The sequence below is a fragment of the Vicugna pacos genome, chromosome 21 (assembly GCF_048564905.1).
Source record: "Vicugna pacos chromosome 21, VicPac4, whole genome shotgun sequence".
NCBI classification, from domain to species: domain Eukaryota; kingdom Metazoa; phylum Chordata; class Mammalia; order Artiodactyla; family Camelidae; genus Vicugna; species Vicugna pacos.
The window spans coordinates 2,699,970-2,716,263 of record NC_133007.1 but is presented as its reverse complement, the minus strand read 5'-3'; the positions used below and the strand labels follow the sequence as shown (position 1 = coordinate 2,716,263).

Sequence of the window (16,294 nt, the reverse complement as noted above, 5' to 3'; positions counted from 1 at the left end):
GGGGGTGCTGAGCTGCCCCTCAGCCCTGGGCAAGATCCTGGGGAGAGACCTGGGCGATGTCTGGGCAGGAGGCCGTGGTGGTGGGGAGCCCTTCATACCCAGACTCTTCCGGAGCCTGTGCTGGCCTTCCACAGTGTGGCACACCAGCCCCTCACTTGGGGAGCTGGCATGAGTGTCCTGGTTCCCCGGATCCTGCGGTGTCTGGCTCTGCAATGACAGTGACCGGCAGCCGGCCCGGCCCGGAGGTCTCAGAGCCCTGCCTGGCCAGGACCACTCCTGCTTCTGCCCCACTCGACCGTCTGCTGCCTGATCAGACTGGGACCTTGGTCATCTCAGTCACCCGGGAGGCAAGAGACACACCCTAGGGCATGGGCGCCACCTCGGGCAGCAGGGCCCTGCCCCGGTTCTCCACATCCCAGCCAGCCCGCTTGGACCCAGGTTGGTGACGTGATCGGCCCCCCAGGCCTCTGACCCTTCCTCAGCCTGCTCTTGCTTGAGGCAGGACCCCCCCAACATGACTGCCCCACCGCCACCAGTCAGGAAGGGGCTGTGGGGCCACCCGGGTGGGGTCTGAGTGGTGGCCCGGCCTGGGCGGGCCTGCCCTGGGCCTCCCTGTGTTACCTTTCGGTCCCTCTGGCCAAAAGGCCAGAGGCGCCTGGGGTGAGACCCGACCCACTGTCGGCACTGTTGGCAAAGGCCGTTGCTGCGGGCTTTCCGGGGGCCGCGACCTCGGGATCTTGGGATGCAACAAAACATGTCTGAGCTGAGCTGAGTTCACCAGCCAAGTAGGTTGAGAAGTGTCCTTCTCTACACAGCGGGTGCCTGGTGACCTGGGTCCCAAGTTCTGTTGGGCTCTGTTGCCAGGGAAGTGAGGTCACTTCCTGGGGTCCCCTTCCCCAAGCTTCCTCCTTACACAAAGCTCCCCAAGGGCCTCTCTGGGCTGCTGATGGCTCACTTCCCACCCCATGCCATGTCCACCCAGTGACACCAACACGGCCCCTCCTATAGCCCTGGGGAGGCCTGGATGCAGCCAGGGTCACAGCTCTGATGACACAGCTGGCTTCAGACCCGGCTCCCCCGCCAGCAGTGCTGTCACCCTGGACAAGCCACCTGCTTCTCAGGGTCTCCCCAATCCCCCATCGGCGCAGTGGGGATCATTCTGGACCCGGCTTCCTAGGAAAGCCATCATGTCTCTAGAACCACAAACACCTACTGCACCTGTCACCTCTGCGGGCTGGCATCACAGGGAGCTCATGCACAGACTCAGCAAAGGAAGGGCCCCACAGAGGGCTGGTGTGCAGGCCAAGGAGTGTGCAGGCCCAGGACTGTGCAGACGAGGCTTTGTGCGGGCCCAGGAGAGGGCAGGCCTAGGAGTGTGCAGGGACAGAAGTGTGCAGGCCCAGGAGTGTGCAGGGCCAGTAGTGTTCAGGCCCCGGAGAGTGCAGGAAAGGTGAGGGCCATCACAGGAGAGGGCAGGGCCAAATGGGGCAGGCCAAGGAGTGTGCAGGACAAGGAGTTTGTAGGCCGAGGAGTATGCAGTCACAGGAGTGAGCAGGCCCAGGTGTGTGCAGTCCTTGGAGTGTGCAGGCCCAGGAGAGGGCATGCCCTGGAATGTGCAGGCCCAGGAGTGTGTAGGTACAGGAGGGAGCAGGCCCAGGAGTTTGCAGACGAAGGAGTGTGTAGGGACAGATGCGAGCAGGCCCTGGAGTGTGCAGCGCCAGGAGTGTGCTGGTCCATGAGAGGGTCGGCCGAAGTGGGGGCTGGCCCGGGAAAGGACAGGGCCAGGGGTGTGTAGGTCAAGACTGTGCTTGCCCAGGATTATACAGTCCCAGGAGTGAGCATGTACAGGAGTGTGCAGGCCCAGGAGTGTAGAAGCCCAGGTTCGTGCAGGCCCAGGTGTGCGCAGGTCCAGGAGCATGCAGGCCCAGGTGTGTGCAGTCCCAGGAGAGTGCAGGCCCTCGAATGTGCAGGCCCAGGAGTGTGCAGGCCAAGCAGTGAGCACCCCCAGGAGTGTGTAGGCCCAGGAGTGTACAGGCCCAGGAGTGTGCAGCCCCAGGCGTGTGCAGACTCCGGAGTGTGCAGAGACAGGGGTGTGCAGGCCCAGGAATGTACAGGTTAGGGCTGTGCAGGCCTAGCAGTGTTCTGGCCCAGGAGTGTGCAAAATCAGGAGTATACAGGCCCAGGTGTGTTCAGGCTCAAGATTGTGCATGTCCTGGAGTGTGCAGGCCCATGAGTGTGCAATCCAGGAGAGTGCAGGCCCAGGAGTGTGCAGGCCCAGGAGAGTGCACACGAGGGATTGTACGGGCCCAGGATAAGGCAGGCCCAGCAATGTGCAGGGCAAGAAGTATGCAGGCCCAAGAATGTGCAGACAGAGGAGTGTGCAATACAAGGAGGGTGCAGGCTCAGGCCAAGTCAGGCCCTGGATTTTGCAGGCCCTGGAGTGTACAGGCCGATGTGTGTGCAGGCCCTAGGGTTTGCAGGCCCAGGATTGTGCAGGCCCAGGAGTGTGCAGACAGAGGAGTGTTCAGGCCAAGGAGGGTGCAGGTCCAGGCCAGGGAAGGCCCAGGAGAGTTCAGGCCCGGGAGAGTGTCGGCACAGCAGTGTGCAGGTAAAGGAGGGAACAGGTGCAGAGGTGTACAGGGCCAGGAGTGTGCAGGGCCAGGAGTGTGCAGACACTGGAGTGTGCAGAGACAGGAGTGTGCAGTCCCAGGATTGTGACGGCACAAGAGGGACAGGCCCAGAAGTGTGTCGGCATAGGTGGGAGCAGGCCCAGGAGTGTGCCGGCACAGGAGGGAGTACGCTCAGGAGTGTGCAGGCCAAGGAGTGTGCAGACCGGAGTGTGCAGAGACAGGAGAGTGCAGGCCCAGTATTGTACAGGCCTAGGGCTGCGCATTTCAATCCGTGTGTAGCCCCAGGAGTGTGCCGGCACAGATGGGAACAAGCCTAGCTGTGCACAGGCATAGGTGGTAACAGGCCCAGGAGTGTACAAGCCCAGGTTCATGCAGGCCGAGGTGTGAGCAGGTCCAGGAGTGTGCAGGCCCAGGTGTGTGCAGGTCCAGGAGAGGGCCGGGCGAATTGGAGGCAGGCCCAGGGGAGGGAAGGCCCATGAGTGTGCAGGCCCTGAGTGTGCACTCGAGGGATTGTGCGGGCCCAGGAGAGGGCAGGCCCAGCAGTGTGCAGGCCCAGGAGTGTGCAGACACAGGAGGGATCAGTCACAGGAGTGTGCAGATCCAGGAGTATACAGGCCCAGGTGTGTGCAGGCCCAACCTTGTGCAGGCCCAGGAGTGTGCAGACAGAGGAGTGTGCAGGCCAAGGAGGGTGCAGGCCCAGGCCAGGGCAGGCCTAAGAGGGTACAGACCCTGGAGTGTGCAGGCCCAGGAGTATGCATGCCCAGGGCTGTCAGGCCCTGGAGTGTATAGAATCAGGAGTATACAGGCCCAGGTGTGTTAATGCCCAAGATTGTGCAGGTCCTGTTGTGTGCCGGCCCGTGTGTGTGCAGTTCGAGCAGTGTGCAGGCCCAGTAGTGTCCAAGCCTAGGTTCGTGCAGGCCCTGGAGTGTGCAGACACCAGAGTGTGCTGAGACAGGTATGTTCAGGCCCAAGTGTTTACAGGCGAAGTGCTGTGCAGGCCCAGCAGTGTGCAGGCCCAGTAGTGTGCAGTCCCAGTAGTGTGCGGAACCAGGTGAGGGCAGGCTCCAGAGTGTGCAGGCCCAGGAGAGGGCAGGCCCATGAGTGTTCAGGTACAGGAATGGGGAGTCCCAGTACCGTGCACGCCATGCAGAGGGCAGGCCCATGAGTGTGCAGACGAGGGATTGTGTGGGCCCATGAGAAGTCAGGCCCAGGAGTGTTCAGGCCAATGTTCGTGCAGGCCCAGTTGTGCACAGGTCCAGGAGAGTGCAGGCCCTGGTGTGTGCAGTCCCAGGAGTCTGCAGGCCCTGGATTGTGTAGGCCCAGGAGTGTGTAGGTACAGTAGGGAGGAGACCCAGGATTTTGCAGGCCTAGGAGTGTGTAGGGATAGATGCGTACAGGCCCTGTATTGTGCAGCCCCAGGAGTGTGCAGGGTTGTGAGAGTGTCGGACAAGGGGGCGCTTTCCTGGGTACGGCAGGGCCAGTGTTGTGTAGGCCGAAGACTGTGCTTGCCCATGAGTATGCAGTCACAGGAGGGAGCAGGTAAAGGAGTGTGCAGGCCCAGGAGTGTGCAAGCACAGGAGGGAGCAGACCGAGGAGTGTGCAGGCCCAGGTGTGTGCAATCCAGGAGTGTGCAGGCCCTGTAGTGTGCAAGCCCAGGCCAGAGAAGGCCCATGCCAGGGAAGGCCCAGGAGTGTACAGATCCAGGATTGTGCAGGCCCAGGAGTGCGCATGCTCAGGACTGTGCAGGCACAGGAGGGAGCAGGCCGAGGAGTGTGCAGTCCCAGGTGTGTGCAGGCACAAGTGGGAGCAGGCCCAGTAGTGTGAAGGCCCAAGAATGTACAGGTTCAGGAGAGGGTCGGCCGAATTGGGGGCAGGCCTAGGAGAGGGCCAGCCCAGCCGTGTGCAGGCCCAGGAGTGTGCAGACGAGGTATTGTGTGGGCTCAGGAGAAGGCAGGCCCATGAGTGTGCAGGCTCTTGACACTGCAGGCCCAGGAGTGTGCAGGCCCAATTGTGTGGAGGCACAGGAGGGAGCAGGCCAGGAATGTACAGGCCCAGTAGTGTGCAGACCCAGGAGAGGGCAGACACAGTTGTGTGCAGCCCCATGAGTGGGCAGGACCAGGAGTGTATAGGCCCAGGAGTGTGGAGTCCCGGAGTCTGCAGACACAGGAGTGTGCACGCCCAGGAGTGTGCAGGCCCAGGAGTGTGGAGGCACAGGAGAGAGCAGGCCCAGGAATGTGCAGGACGAGGAGCGGGCCGGCCGAAGTGGGTGCAGGCCCAGGTGAGAGCAGGTCCAGGAGTGTGCAGGCCCAGGTGTCTGCATTCCCAGGGGAGGGAAGGCCAGGAGTATGCATGCACAGGAGTGTTCAAACACAGGAGTGTGCAGGCACAGGATGGAGCAAGCACATGAGTGTGCAGGCTTAGGGGTGTGCAGACACAGCAGAGGGCAGGACAGTTGGGGGCAGGCCCAGGTGTGTCCAGGCCCAGGAGTGTGCAGACAAAGGAGAGGGCAGTTCTGTTGAGGGCCGGCCAAGGAGAAGGCAGGTCCAGGAGTGTGCAGGCACTGGATGGAGCAGTCCCAGGATTGTGCAGGACCAGGAGCGTGCAGGCAAAGGAGACGGAAGAAATGTTGAGGTCCTGCCAAGGAGAGGGCAGGTCCAGGAGTGTGCAGGCCTAGGAGTGTGAAGACCGAGGAGTGTACAGGCCGAGGAGTGTGCAGGACCAGGAGTGTGCAGGCGCAGGAGAGAGCAGGCCAAGGAGTGTGCAGGCTCAGGAGTGTGCAGGCCGATTACTGTGCATACACAGGAGGGTTTAGGCCCAGGAGAGAGTAGGCCCATGTGTGTGCCAGGCCCAGGACAGGGCAGGCCCAATAGTGTGCAGGCCCAGGAGTGTGCAGGCCTAGTAGTGTGCATACACAAGTGGGTTAAGGCCCAGGAGAGAGTAGGCCCATGTGTGTGCAGGCCCATGAGTGTGCAGGCCCAAGGGTGTGCAGGCCCAGGAGTGTGCTGGCACAGGAGTCTGCAGGCCCATGTGTGTACAAGCCCAGGAGTGTGTAGGCACAGGATCGAGCAGGCCCAGGAGTGTGCAGGCCCAAGAGTGTGAAGGCACTGGAGGGAGCAGGCCCAGGAATGTCCAGGCCCTGGAGTGTGCAGCCACAGGAGGGAGCAGGCCCATTTGTGTGCATACACAGGAGGGTTTAGGCTCAGGAGAGAGTAGGCCCATGTGTGTGCAGGCCCAGGAGGGGCAGGCCCAAGAGAGGGAAGGCCCAGTAGTGTGCAGACAGAGGAGTGTGCAGGCCCAGAGGGGTGCAGGCTCAGGCCGGGACAGGCCCAGGAGTGTACAGGCCTGGGAGAGTGTTGGCACAGCAGTGTGTAGGTAACGGAGGGAACAGGTGCAGGCGTGTACAGGCCCAGGAGTGTGCAGGCCTAGGAGAGGGCCGGCCCAGCCGTGTTCAAGCCCAGGGGTGTGCAGACACAGGAGGGATAAGACACAGGAGTGTGCAGGTCCATTTGTATACAGGCCCAGGTGTGGGCAGGCCCAACATTGTGTAGGTCCAGGAGTGTGCAGGACCAGGAGTGTGCAGGCCCAGGCGTGTGCAGACTCCAGAGTGTGCAGAGACAAGAGTGTGCAGGCCCAGAATTGTACAGGCCTGGGGCTGTGCAGGCCCAGCAGTGTTCAGGCCCAGGAGTGTGCAAAATCAGGAGTATACAGGTCCAGGTGTGTTCAGGCTCAAGATTGTGCATGTCCTGGAGTGTGCAGGCCCAGTAGTGTGCAAGCCAGGGCCAGAGAAGGCCCATGCCAGGGAAGGCCCAGGAGTGTACAGATCCAGGAGTGTGCAGGCCCAGGAGTGTGCATGCCCAGGAGTGTCCAGAGGAGGGGTTTGAGGCCGTGGTGGGATGTACTTCACAGGCATAAATAGCGTAAAGAGCATAAAACTACATGATAGTGATGGTCGGACAGCATGGGAATGCACTTAATGTTCCTGAAATGCACAATTTAGAAGGGAAAAAAATCTGTATTTTATTAAAGGAGGTGGAAAATTGAAAAATATAGGATGCCATAAATGATGTAAAACAAATAAACGAAACTAAAGAAAAACAAAACAAAAGCAAATTCAGGGGTAGGGAAGTCAACTTCGGGTAGGGGAGGGGATTTATGGTGGGATTTTGGAGAAGGTGTAGGAGGGTGCAGAGGGGGCACAGCCCTAGGGGGTGATGATGCTTAAAATGGTTCTCCACTGCCCAGCGGCCCAGGTGCAGGTGCAGGAACTGCAGGCTTCTCAGGAGCAGCAAGATCAGCAGGAGCAGCAGGCTCTTCAGGAGTGGCAAGATCAGCAGGAGCTGCAGGCTCTTCAGGAGTGGCAAGATCAGCAGGAGCGGCAGGCTCTTCAGGAGCTGCAGGCTCTTCAGGAGCGGCTAGATGAGCAGGAGTGGCGGGCTCTTCAGGAGCTGTGGGCTCTTCAGGAATGGCAGGCGCTTCAGGAGCTGCAGGCTCTTCAGGAGTGGCAAGATCAGCAGGAGCGGCAGGCTCTTCAGGAGCTGCAGGCTCTTCAGGAGCGGCTAGATGAGCAGGAGTGGCGGGCTCTTCAGGAGCTGTGGGCTCTTCAGGAATGGCAGGCGCTTCAGGAGCTGCAGGCTCTTCAGGAGTGGCAAGATCAGCAGGAGCGGCAGGCTCTTCAGGAGCTGCAGGCTCTTCAGGAGCGGCTAGATGAGCAGGAGTGGCGGGCTCTTCAGGAGCTGTGGGCTCTTCAGGAATGGCAGGCGCTTCAGGAGCTGCAGGCTCTTCAGGATCGGCTAGATCAGCAGGAACGGCAGGTTCTTCAGGAGCGGCTAGATCAGCAGGAGCGGCAGGCTCTTCAGGAGCGGCGGGCTCTTCAGGAGCGGCTAGATCAGCAGGAGAGGCAGGCTCTTCAGGAGAGGCAGGCTCTTCAGGAATGGCAGGCTGTTCAGGAGCCGTGGGCTCTTCAGGAGCGGCGGGCTCTTCAGGAGCGGCTAGATCAGCAGGAGAGGCAGGCTCTTCAGGAGAGGCAGGCTCTTCAGGAGCGGCTAGATCAGCAGGAGCGGCAGGCTGTTCAGGAGCGGCGGGCTCTTCAGGAGCGGCTAGATCAGCAGGAACGGCGGGCTCTTCAGGAGCAGCTAGATCAGCAGGAATGGCAGGCTCTTCATATGCAGCTGGAGCAGCAGGATCTTCATGTTCAGCAGGAGCAGCTGGAGGGAGTTCGCGGTCTCCTGCTGGACCCTGGTGGTCCTGTGTTTGTTCTCTGGCGTCTTCCCCTGCCCCTGCCTGCTCTGGACCTGTAACTGTTGGACGTGGAGAGAGCTTTAAGTCTAGTGGTTGTGCTCAGGCACAACCTGGAAAAAGGTACCCACATGCCTCCCTTTCCACGTGCCTTTTCAAGGACAGAAATCTTCCCAGAGCTTTGCAGACAGCTCCCACCGAGCAAGTGCCCACAGGCACTTGTTGTGTGACTGAATTCTTCCAGACAGGTGGTCTGAGGCCAGTCTTTGTTCTGGTCCCAACAGCAGACTTTGGGAATGCCTCCCTGTGTGGCCCAGCCCTCCGCCCTCCCTCACCTACACACCCGCACCGGCCCTGCCCTTCTCACCTTTGGGCTCTGCTTCGGGGGGCTCCTGGCCCTCTACCTGAATCCCCGGGTGGTGGGCCCGGTGCTCCAGGTCAGAGCCGGGGGTGCTGAGCTGCCCCTCAGCCCTGGGCAAGATCCTGGGGAGAGACCTGGGCGATGTCTGGGCAGGAGGCCGTGGTGGTGGGGAGCCCTTCATACCCAGACTCTTCCGGAGCCTGTGCTGGCCTTCCACAGTGTGGCACACCAGCCCCTCACTTGGGGAGCTGGCATGAGTGTCCTGGTTCCCCGGATCCTGCGGTGTCTGGCTCTGCAATGACAGTGACCGGCAGCCGGCCCGGCCCGGAGGTCTCAGAGCCCTGCCTGGCCAGGACCACTCCTGCTTCTGCCCCACTCGACCGTCTGCTGCCTGATCAGACTGGGACCTTGGTCATCTCAGTCACCCGGGAGGCAAGAGACACACCCTAGGGCATGGGCGCCACCTCGGGCAGCAGGGCCCTGCCCCGGTTCTCCACATCCCAGCCAGCCCGCTTGGACCCAGGTTGGTGACGTGATCGGCCCCCCAGGCCTCTGACCCTTCCTCAGCCTGCTCTTGCTTGAGGCAGGACCCCCCCCAACATGACTGCCCCACCGCCACCAGTCAGGAAGGGGCTGTGGGGCCACCCGGGTGGGGTCTGAGTGGTGGCCCGGCCTGGGCGGGCCTGCCCTGGGCCTCCCTGTGTTACCTTTCGGTCCCTCTGGCCAAAAGGCCAGAGGCGCCTGGGGTGAGACCCGACCCACTGTCGGCACTGTTGGCAAAGGCCGTTGCTGCGGGCTTTCCGGGGGCCGCGACCTCGGGATCTTGGGATGCAACAAAACATGTCTGAGCTGAGCTGAGTTCACCAGCCAAGTAGGTTGAGAAGTGTCCTTCTCTACACAGCGGGTGCCTGGTGACCTGGGTCCCAAGTTCTGTTGGGCTCTGTTGCCAGGGAAGTGAGGTCACTTCCTGGGGTCCCCTTCCCCAAGCTTCCTCCTTACACAAAGCTCCCCAAGGGCCTCTCTGGGCTGCTGATGGCTCACTTCCCACCCCATGCCATGTCCACCCAGTGACACCAACACGGCCCCTCCTATAGCCCTGGGGAGGCCTGGATGCAGCCAGGGTCACAGCTCTGATGACACAGCTGGCTTCAGACCCGGCTCCCCCGCCAGCAGTGCTGTCACCCTGGACAAGCCACCTGCTTCTCAGGGTCTCCCCAATCCCCCATCGGCGCAGTGGGGATCATTCTGGACCCGGCTTCCTAGGAAAGCCATCATGTCTCTAGAACCACAAACACCTACTGCACCTGTCACCTCTGCGGGCTGGCATCACAGGGAGCTCATGCACAGACTCAGCAAAGGAAGGGCCCCACAGAGGGCTGGTGTGCAGGCCAAGGAGTGTGCAGGCCCAGGACTGTGCAGACGAGGCTTTGTGCGGGCCCAGGAGAGGGCAGGCCTAGGAGTGTGCAGGGACAGAAGTGTGCAGGCCCAGGAGTGTGCAGGGCCAGTAGTGTTCAGGCCCCGGAGAGTGCAGGAAAGGTGAGGGCCATCACAGGAGAGGGCAGGGCCAAATGGGGCAGGCCAAGGAGTGTGCAGGACAAGGAGTTTGTAGGCCGAGGAGTATGCAGTCACAGGAGTGAGCAGGCCCAGGTGTGTGCAGTCCTTGGAGTGTGCAGGCCCAGGAGAGGGCATGCCCTGGAATGTGCAGGCCCAGGAGTGTGTAGGTACAGGAGGGAGCAGGCCCAGGAGTTTGCAGACGAAGGAGTGTGTAGGGACAGATGCGAGCAGGCCCTGGAGTGTGCAGCGCCAGGAGTGTGCTGGTCCATGAGAGGGTCGGCCGAAGTGGGGGCTGGCCCGGGATAGGGCAGGGCCAGGGGTGTGTAGGTCAAGACTGTGCTTGCCCAGGATTATACAGTCCCAGGAGTGAGCATGTACAGGAGTGTGCAGGCCCAGGAGTGTAGAAGCCCAGGTTCGTGCAGGCCCAGGTGTGCGCAGGTCCAGGAGCATGCAGGCCCAGGTGTGTGCAGTCCCAGGAGAGTGCAGGCCCTCGAATGTGCAGGCCCAGGAGTGTGCAGGCCAAGCAGTGAGCACCCCCAGGAGTGTGTAGGCCCAGGAGTGTACAGGCCCAGGAGTGTGCAGCCCCAGGCGTGTGCAGACTCCGGAGTGTGCAGAGACAGGGGTGTGCAGGCCCAGGAATGTACAGGTTAGGGCTGTGCAGGCCTAGCAGTGTTCTGGCCCAGGAGTGTGCAAAATCAGGAGTATACAGGCCCAGGTGTGTTCAGGCTCAAGATTGTGCATGTCCTGGAGTGTGCAGGCCCATGAGTGTGCAATCCAGGAGAGTGCAGGCCCAGGAGTGTGCAGGCCCAGGAGAGTGCACACGAGGGATTGTACGGGCCCAGGATAAGGCAGGCCCAGCAATGTGCAGGGCAAGAAGTATGCAGGCCCAAGAATGTGCAGACAGAGGAGTGTGCAATACAAGGAGGGTGCAGGCTCAGGCCAAGTCAGGCCCTGGATTTTGCAGGCCCTGGAGTGTACAGGCCGATGTGTGTGCAGGCCCTAGGGTTTGCAGGCCCAGGATTGTGCAGGCCCAGGAGTGTGCAGACAGAGGAGTGTTCAGGCCAAGGAGGGTGCAGGTCCAGGCCAGGGAAGGCCCAGGAGAGTTCAGGCCCGGGAGAGTGTCGGCACAGCAGTGTGCAGGTAAAGGAGGGAACAGGTGCAGAGGTGTACAGGGCCAGGAGTGTGCAGACACTGGAGTGTGCAGAGACAGTAGTGTGCAGTCCCAGGATTGTGACGGCACAAGAGGGACAGGCCCAGAAGTGTGTCGGCATAGGTGGGAGCAGGCCCAGGAGTGTGCCGGCACAGGAGGGAGTACGCTCAGGAGTGTGCAGGCCAAGGAGTGTGCAGACCGGAGTGTGCAGAGACAGGAGAGTGCAGGCCCAGTATTGTACAGGCCTAGGGCTGTGCACTTCAATCCGTGTGTAGCCCCAGGAGTGTGCCGGCACAGATGGGAACAAGCCTAGCTGTGCACAGGCATAGGTGGTAACAGGCCCAGGAGTGTACAAGCCCAGGTTCATGCAGGCCGAGGTGTGAGCAGGTCCAGGAGTGTGCAGGCCCAGGTGTGTGCAGGTCCAGGAGAGGGCCGGGCGAATTGGAGGCAGGCCCAGGAGAGGGAAGGCCCATGAGTGTGCAGGCCCTGAGTGTGCACTCGAGGGATTGTGCGGGCCCAGGAGAGGGCAGGCCCAGCAGTGTGCAGGCCCAGGAGTGTGCAGACACAGGAGGGATCAGTCACAGGAGTGTGCAGATCCAGGAGTATACAGGCCCAGGTGTGTGCAGGCCCAACCTTGTGCAGGCCCAGGAGTGTGCAGACAGGAGTGTGCAGGCCAAGGAGGGTGCAGGCCCAGGCCAGGGCAGGCCTAAGAGGGTACAGACCCTGGAGTGTGCAGGCCCAGGAGTATGCATGCCCAGGGCTGTCAGGCCCTGGAGTGTATAGAATCAGGAGTATACAGGCCCAGGTGTGTTAATGCCCAAGATTGTGCAGGTCCTGTTGTGTGCCGGCCCGTGTGTGTGCAGTTCGAGCAGTGTGCAGGCCCAGTAGTGTCCAAGCCTAGGTTCGTGCAGGCCCTGGAGTGTGCAGACACCAGAGTGTGCTGAGACAGGTATGTTCAGGCCCAAGTGTTTACAGGCGAAGTGCTGTGCAGGCCCAGCAGTGTGCAGGCCCAGTAGTGTGCAGTCCCAGTAGTGTGCGGAACCAGGTGAGGGCAGGCTCCAGAGTGTGCAGGCCCAGGAGAGGGCAGGCCCATGAGTGTTCAGGTACAGGAATGGGGAGTCCCAGTACCGTGCACGCCATGCAGAGGGCAGGCCCATGAGTGTGCAGACGAGGGATTGTGTGGGCCCATGAGAAGTCAGGCCCAGGAGTGTTCAGGCCAATGTTCGTGCAGGCCCAGTTGTGCACAGGTCCAGGAGAGTGCAGGCCCTGGTGTGTGCAGTCCCAGGAGTCTGCAGGCCCTGGATTGTGTAGGCCCAGGAGTGTGTAGGTACAGGAGGGAGGAGACCCAGGATTTTGCAGGCCTAGGAGTGTGTAGGGATAGATGCGTACAGGCCCTGTATTGTGCAGCCCCAGGAGTGTGCAGGGTTGTGAGAGTGTCGGACAAGGGGGCGCTTTCCTGGGTACGGCAGGGCCAGTGTTGTGTAGGCCGAAGACTGTGCTTACCCATGAGTATGCAGTCACAGGAGGGAGCAGGTAAAGGAGTGTGCAGGCCCAGGAGTGTGCAAGCACAGGAGGGAGCAGACCGAGGAGTGTGCAGGCCCAGGTGTGTGCAATCCAGGAGTGTGCAGGCCCTGTAGTGTGCAAGCCCAGGCCAGAGAAGGCCCATGCCAGGGAAGGCCCAGGAGTGTACAGATCCAGGATTGTGCAGGCCCAGGAGTGCGCATGCTCAGGACTGTGCAGGCACAGGAGGGAGCAGGCCGAGGAGTGTGCAGTCCCAGGTGTGTGCAGGCACAAGTGGGAGCAGGCCCAGTAGTGTGAAGGCCCAAGAATGTACAGGTTCAGGAGAGGGTCGGCCGAATTGGGGGCAGGCCTAGGAGAGGGCCAGCCCAGCCGTGTGCAGGCCCAGGAGTGTGCAGACGAGGGATTGTGTGGGCTCAGGAGAAGGCAGGCCCATGAGTGTGCAGGCTCTTGACACTGCAGGCCCAGGAGTGTGCAGGCCCAATTGTGTGGAGGCACAGGAGGGAGCAGGCCAGGAATGTACAGGCCCAGTAGTGTGCAGACCCAGGAGAGGGCAGACACAGTTGTGTGCAGCCCCATGAGTGGGCAGGACCAGGAGTGTATAGGCCCAGGAGTGTGGAGTCCCGGAGTCTGCAGACACAGGAGTGTGCACGCCCAGGAGTGTGCAGGCCCAGGAGTGTGGAGGCACAGGAGAGAGCAGGCCCAGGAATGTGCAGGACGAGGAGCGGGCCGGCCGAAGTGGGTGCAGGCCCAGGTGAGAGCAGGTCCAGGAGTGTGCAGGCCCAGGTGTCTGCATTCCCAGGGGAGGGAAGGCCAGGAGTATGCATGCACAGGAGTGTTCAAACACAGGAGTGTGCAGGCACAGGATGGAGCAAGCACATGAGTGTGCAGGCTTAGGGGTGTGCAGACACAGCAGAGGGCAGGACAGTTGGGGGCAGGCCCAGGTGTGTCCAGGCCCAGGAGTGCGCAGACAAAGGAGAGGGCAGTTCTGTTGAGGGCCGGCCAAGGAGAAGGCAGGTCCAGGAGTGTGCAGGCACTGGATGGAGCAGTCCCAGGATTGTGCAGGACCAGGAGCGTGCAGGCAAAGGAGACGGAAGAAATGTTGAGGTCCTGCCAAGGAGAGGGCAGGTCCAGGAGTGTGCAGGCCTAGGAGTGTGAAGACCGAGGAGTGTACAGGCCGAGGAGTGTGCAGGACCAGGAGTGTGCAGGCGCAGGAGAGAGCAGGCCAAGGAGTGTGCAGGCTCAGGAGTGTGCAGGCCGATTACTGTGCATACACAGGAGGGTTTAGGCCCAGGAGAGAGTAGGCCCATGTGTGTGCCAGGCCCAGGACAGGGCAGGCCCAATAGTGTGCAGGCCCAGGAGTGTGCAGGCCTAGTAGTGTGCATACACAAGTGGGTTAAGGCCCAGGAGAGAGTAGGCCCATGTGTGTGCAGGCCCATGAGTGTGCAGGCCCAAGGGTGTGCAGGCCCAGGAGTGTGCTGGCACAGGAGTCTGCAGGCCCATGTGTGTACAAGCCCAGGAGTGTGTAGGCACAGGATCGAGCAGGCCCAGGAGTGTGCAGGCCCAAGAGTGTGAAGGCACTGGAGGGAGCAGGCCCAGGAATGTCCAGGCCCTGGAGTGTGCAGCCACAGGAGGGAGCAGGCCCATTTGTGTGCATACACAGGAGGGTTTAGGCTCAGGAGAGAGTAGGCCCATGTGTGTGCAGGCCCAGGAGGGGCAGGCCCAAGAGAGGGAAGGCCCAGTAGTGTGCAGACAGAGGAGTGTGCAGGCCCAGAGGGGTGCAGGCTCAGGCCGGGACAGGCCCAGGAGTGTACAGGCCTGGGAGAGTGTTGGCACAGCAGTGTGTAGGTAACGGAGGGAACAGGTGCAGGCGTGTACAGGCCCAGGAGTGTGCAGGCCTAGGAGAGGGCCGGCCCAGCCGTGTTCAAGCCCAGGGGTGTGCAGACACAGGAGGGATAAGACACAGGAGTGTGCAGGTCCATTTGTATACAGGCCCAGGTGTGGGCAGGCCCAACATTGTGTAGGTCCAGGAGTGTGCAGGACCAGGAGTGTGCAGGCCCAGGCGTGTGCAGACTCCGGAGTGTGCAGAGACAAGAGTGTGCAGGCCCAGAATTGTACAGGCCTGGGGCTGTGCAGGCCCAGCAGTGTTCAGGCCCAGGAGTGTGCAAAATCAGGAGTATACAGGTCCAGGTGTGTTCAGGCTCAAGATTGTGCATGTCCTGGAGTGTGCAGGCCCAGTAGTGTGCAAGCCAGGGCCAGAGAAGGCCCATGCCAGGGAAGGCCCAGGAGTGTACAGATCCAGGAGTGTGCAGGCCCAGGAGTGTGCATGCCCAGGAGTGTCCAGAGGAGGGGTTTGAGGCCGTGGTGGGATGTACTTCACAGGCATAAATAGCGTAAAGAGCATAAAACTACATGATAGTGATGGTCGGACAGCATGGGAATGCACTTAATGTTCCTGAAATGCACAATTTAGAAGGGAAAAAAATCTGTATTTTATTAAAGGAGGTGGAAAATTGAAAAATATAGGATGCCATAAATGATGTAAAACAAATAAACGAAACTAAAGAAAAACAAAACAAAAGCAAATTCAGGGGTAGGGAAGTCAACTTCGGGTAGGGGAGGCGATTTATGGTGGGATTTTGGAGAAGGTGTAGGAGGGTGCAGAGGGGGCACAGCCCTAGGGGGTGATGATGCCTAAAATGGTTCTCCACTGCCCAGCGGCCCAGGTGCAGGTGCAGGAACTGCAGGCTTCTCAGGAGCAGCAAGATCAGCAGGAGCAGCAGGCTCTTCAGGAGTGGCAAGATCAGCAGGAGCTGCAGGCTCTTCAGGAGTGGCAAGATCAGCAGGAGCTGCAGGCTCTTCAGGAGCGGCTAGATGAGCAGGAGTGGCGGGCTCTCCAGGAGCTGTGGGCTCTTCAGGAATGGCAGGCGCTTCAGGAGCTGCAGGCTCTTCAGGATCGGCTAGATCAGCAGGAACGGCAGGTTCTTCAGGAGCGTCCAGATCAGCAGGAACGGCAGGCGCTTCAGGAGCGGCGGGCTCTTCAGGAATGGCAGGCTCTTCAGGAGCCGCGGGCTCTTCAGGAGCGGCGGGCTCTTCAGGAGCGGCTAGATCAGCAGGAGAGGCAGGCTCTTCAGGAGAGGCAGGCTCTTCAGGAGCGGCTAGATCAGCAGGAGCGGCAGGCTGTTCAGGAGCGGCGGGCTCTTCAGGAGCGGCTAGATCAGCAGGAACGGCGGGCTCTTCAGGAGCAGCTAGATCAGCAGGAATGGCAGGCTCTTCATATGCAGCTGGAGCAGCAGGATCTTCATGTTCAGCAGGAGCAGCTGGAGGGAGTTCGCGGTCTCCTGCTGGACCCTGGTGGTCCTGTGTTTGTTCTCTGGCGTCTTCCCCTGCCCCTGCCTGCTCTGGACCTGTAACTGTTGGACGTGGAGAGAGCTTTAAGTCTAGTGGTTGTGCTCAGGCACAACCTGGAAAAAGGTACCCACATGCCTCCCTTTCCACGTGCCTTTTCAAGGACAGAAATCTTCCCAGAGCTTTGCAGACAGCTCCCACCGAGCAAGTGCCCACAGGCACTTGTTCTGTGACTGAATTCTTCCAGACAGGTGGTCTGAGGCCAGTCTTTGTTCTGGTCCCAACAGCAGACTTTGGGAATGCCTCCCTGTGTGGCCCAGCCCTCCGCCCTCCCTCACCTACACACCCGCACCGGCCCTGCCCTTCTCACCTTTGGGCTCTGCTTCGGGGGGCTCCTGGCCCTCTACCTGAATCCCCGGGTGGTGGGCCCGGTGCTCCAGGTCAGAGCCGGGGGTGCTGAGCTGCCCCTCAGCCCTGGGCAAGATCCTGGGGAGAGAC

General features: G+C 61.0%; 2 protein-coding genes across 2 annotated transcripts; both read left to right on the top strand.

Annotated features, from left to right (window-relative positions):
- Window positions 1-185: 185 nt before the first annotated feature.
- On the top strand, window positions 186-7,927 carry LOC140687914 (uncharacterized). Its single transcript, XM_072945837.1, has 2 exons — window positions 186-438; window positions 6,873-7,927. Exons 1-2 carry the CDS (start codon window positions 369-371, stop codon window positions 7,925-7,927), a joined length of 1,125 nt encoding a protein of 374 aa, XP_072801938.1. The 5' UTR covers window positions 186-368.
- Window positions 7,928-8,496: 569 nt separating this feature from the next.
- LOC140687920 (uncharacterized) lies at window positions 8,497-15,861 on the top strand. The gene is made up of 2 exons (XM_072945851.1): window positions 8,497-8,749; window positions 15,167-15,861. Exons 1-2 carry the CDS (start codon window positions 8,680-8,682, stop codon window positions 15,859-15,861), a joined length of 765 nt encoding a protein of 254 aa, XP_072801952.1. The 5' UTR covers window positions 8,497-8,679.
- Window positions 15,862-16,294: the final 433 nt, after the last annotated feature.

What these genes read in the sequence shown, in the direction of transcription:
- LOC140687920 (XM_072945851.1), top strand. Translation starts at nt 8,680, where the DNA reads ATGGGCGCCACCTCGGGCAGCAGGGCCCTGCCCCGGTTCTCCACATCC. An exon ending in GCCAGCCCGCTTGGACCCAG is followed by an intron (nt 8,750 to 15,166) that starts GTTGGTGACGTG and finishes TCCACTGCCCAG; the next exon opens with CGGCCCAGGTGCAGGTGCAG.
- LOC140687914 (XM_072945837.1), top strand. Translation starts at nt 369, where the DNA reads ATGGGCGCCACCTCGGGCAGCAGGGCCCTGCCCCGGTTCTCCACATCC. An exon ending in GCCAGCCCGCTTGGACCCAG is followed by an intron (nt 439 to 6,872) that starts GTTGGTGACGTG and finishes TCCACTGCCCAG; the next exon opens with CGGCCCAGGTGCAGGTGCAG.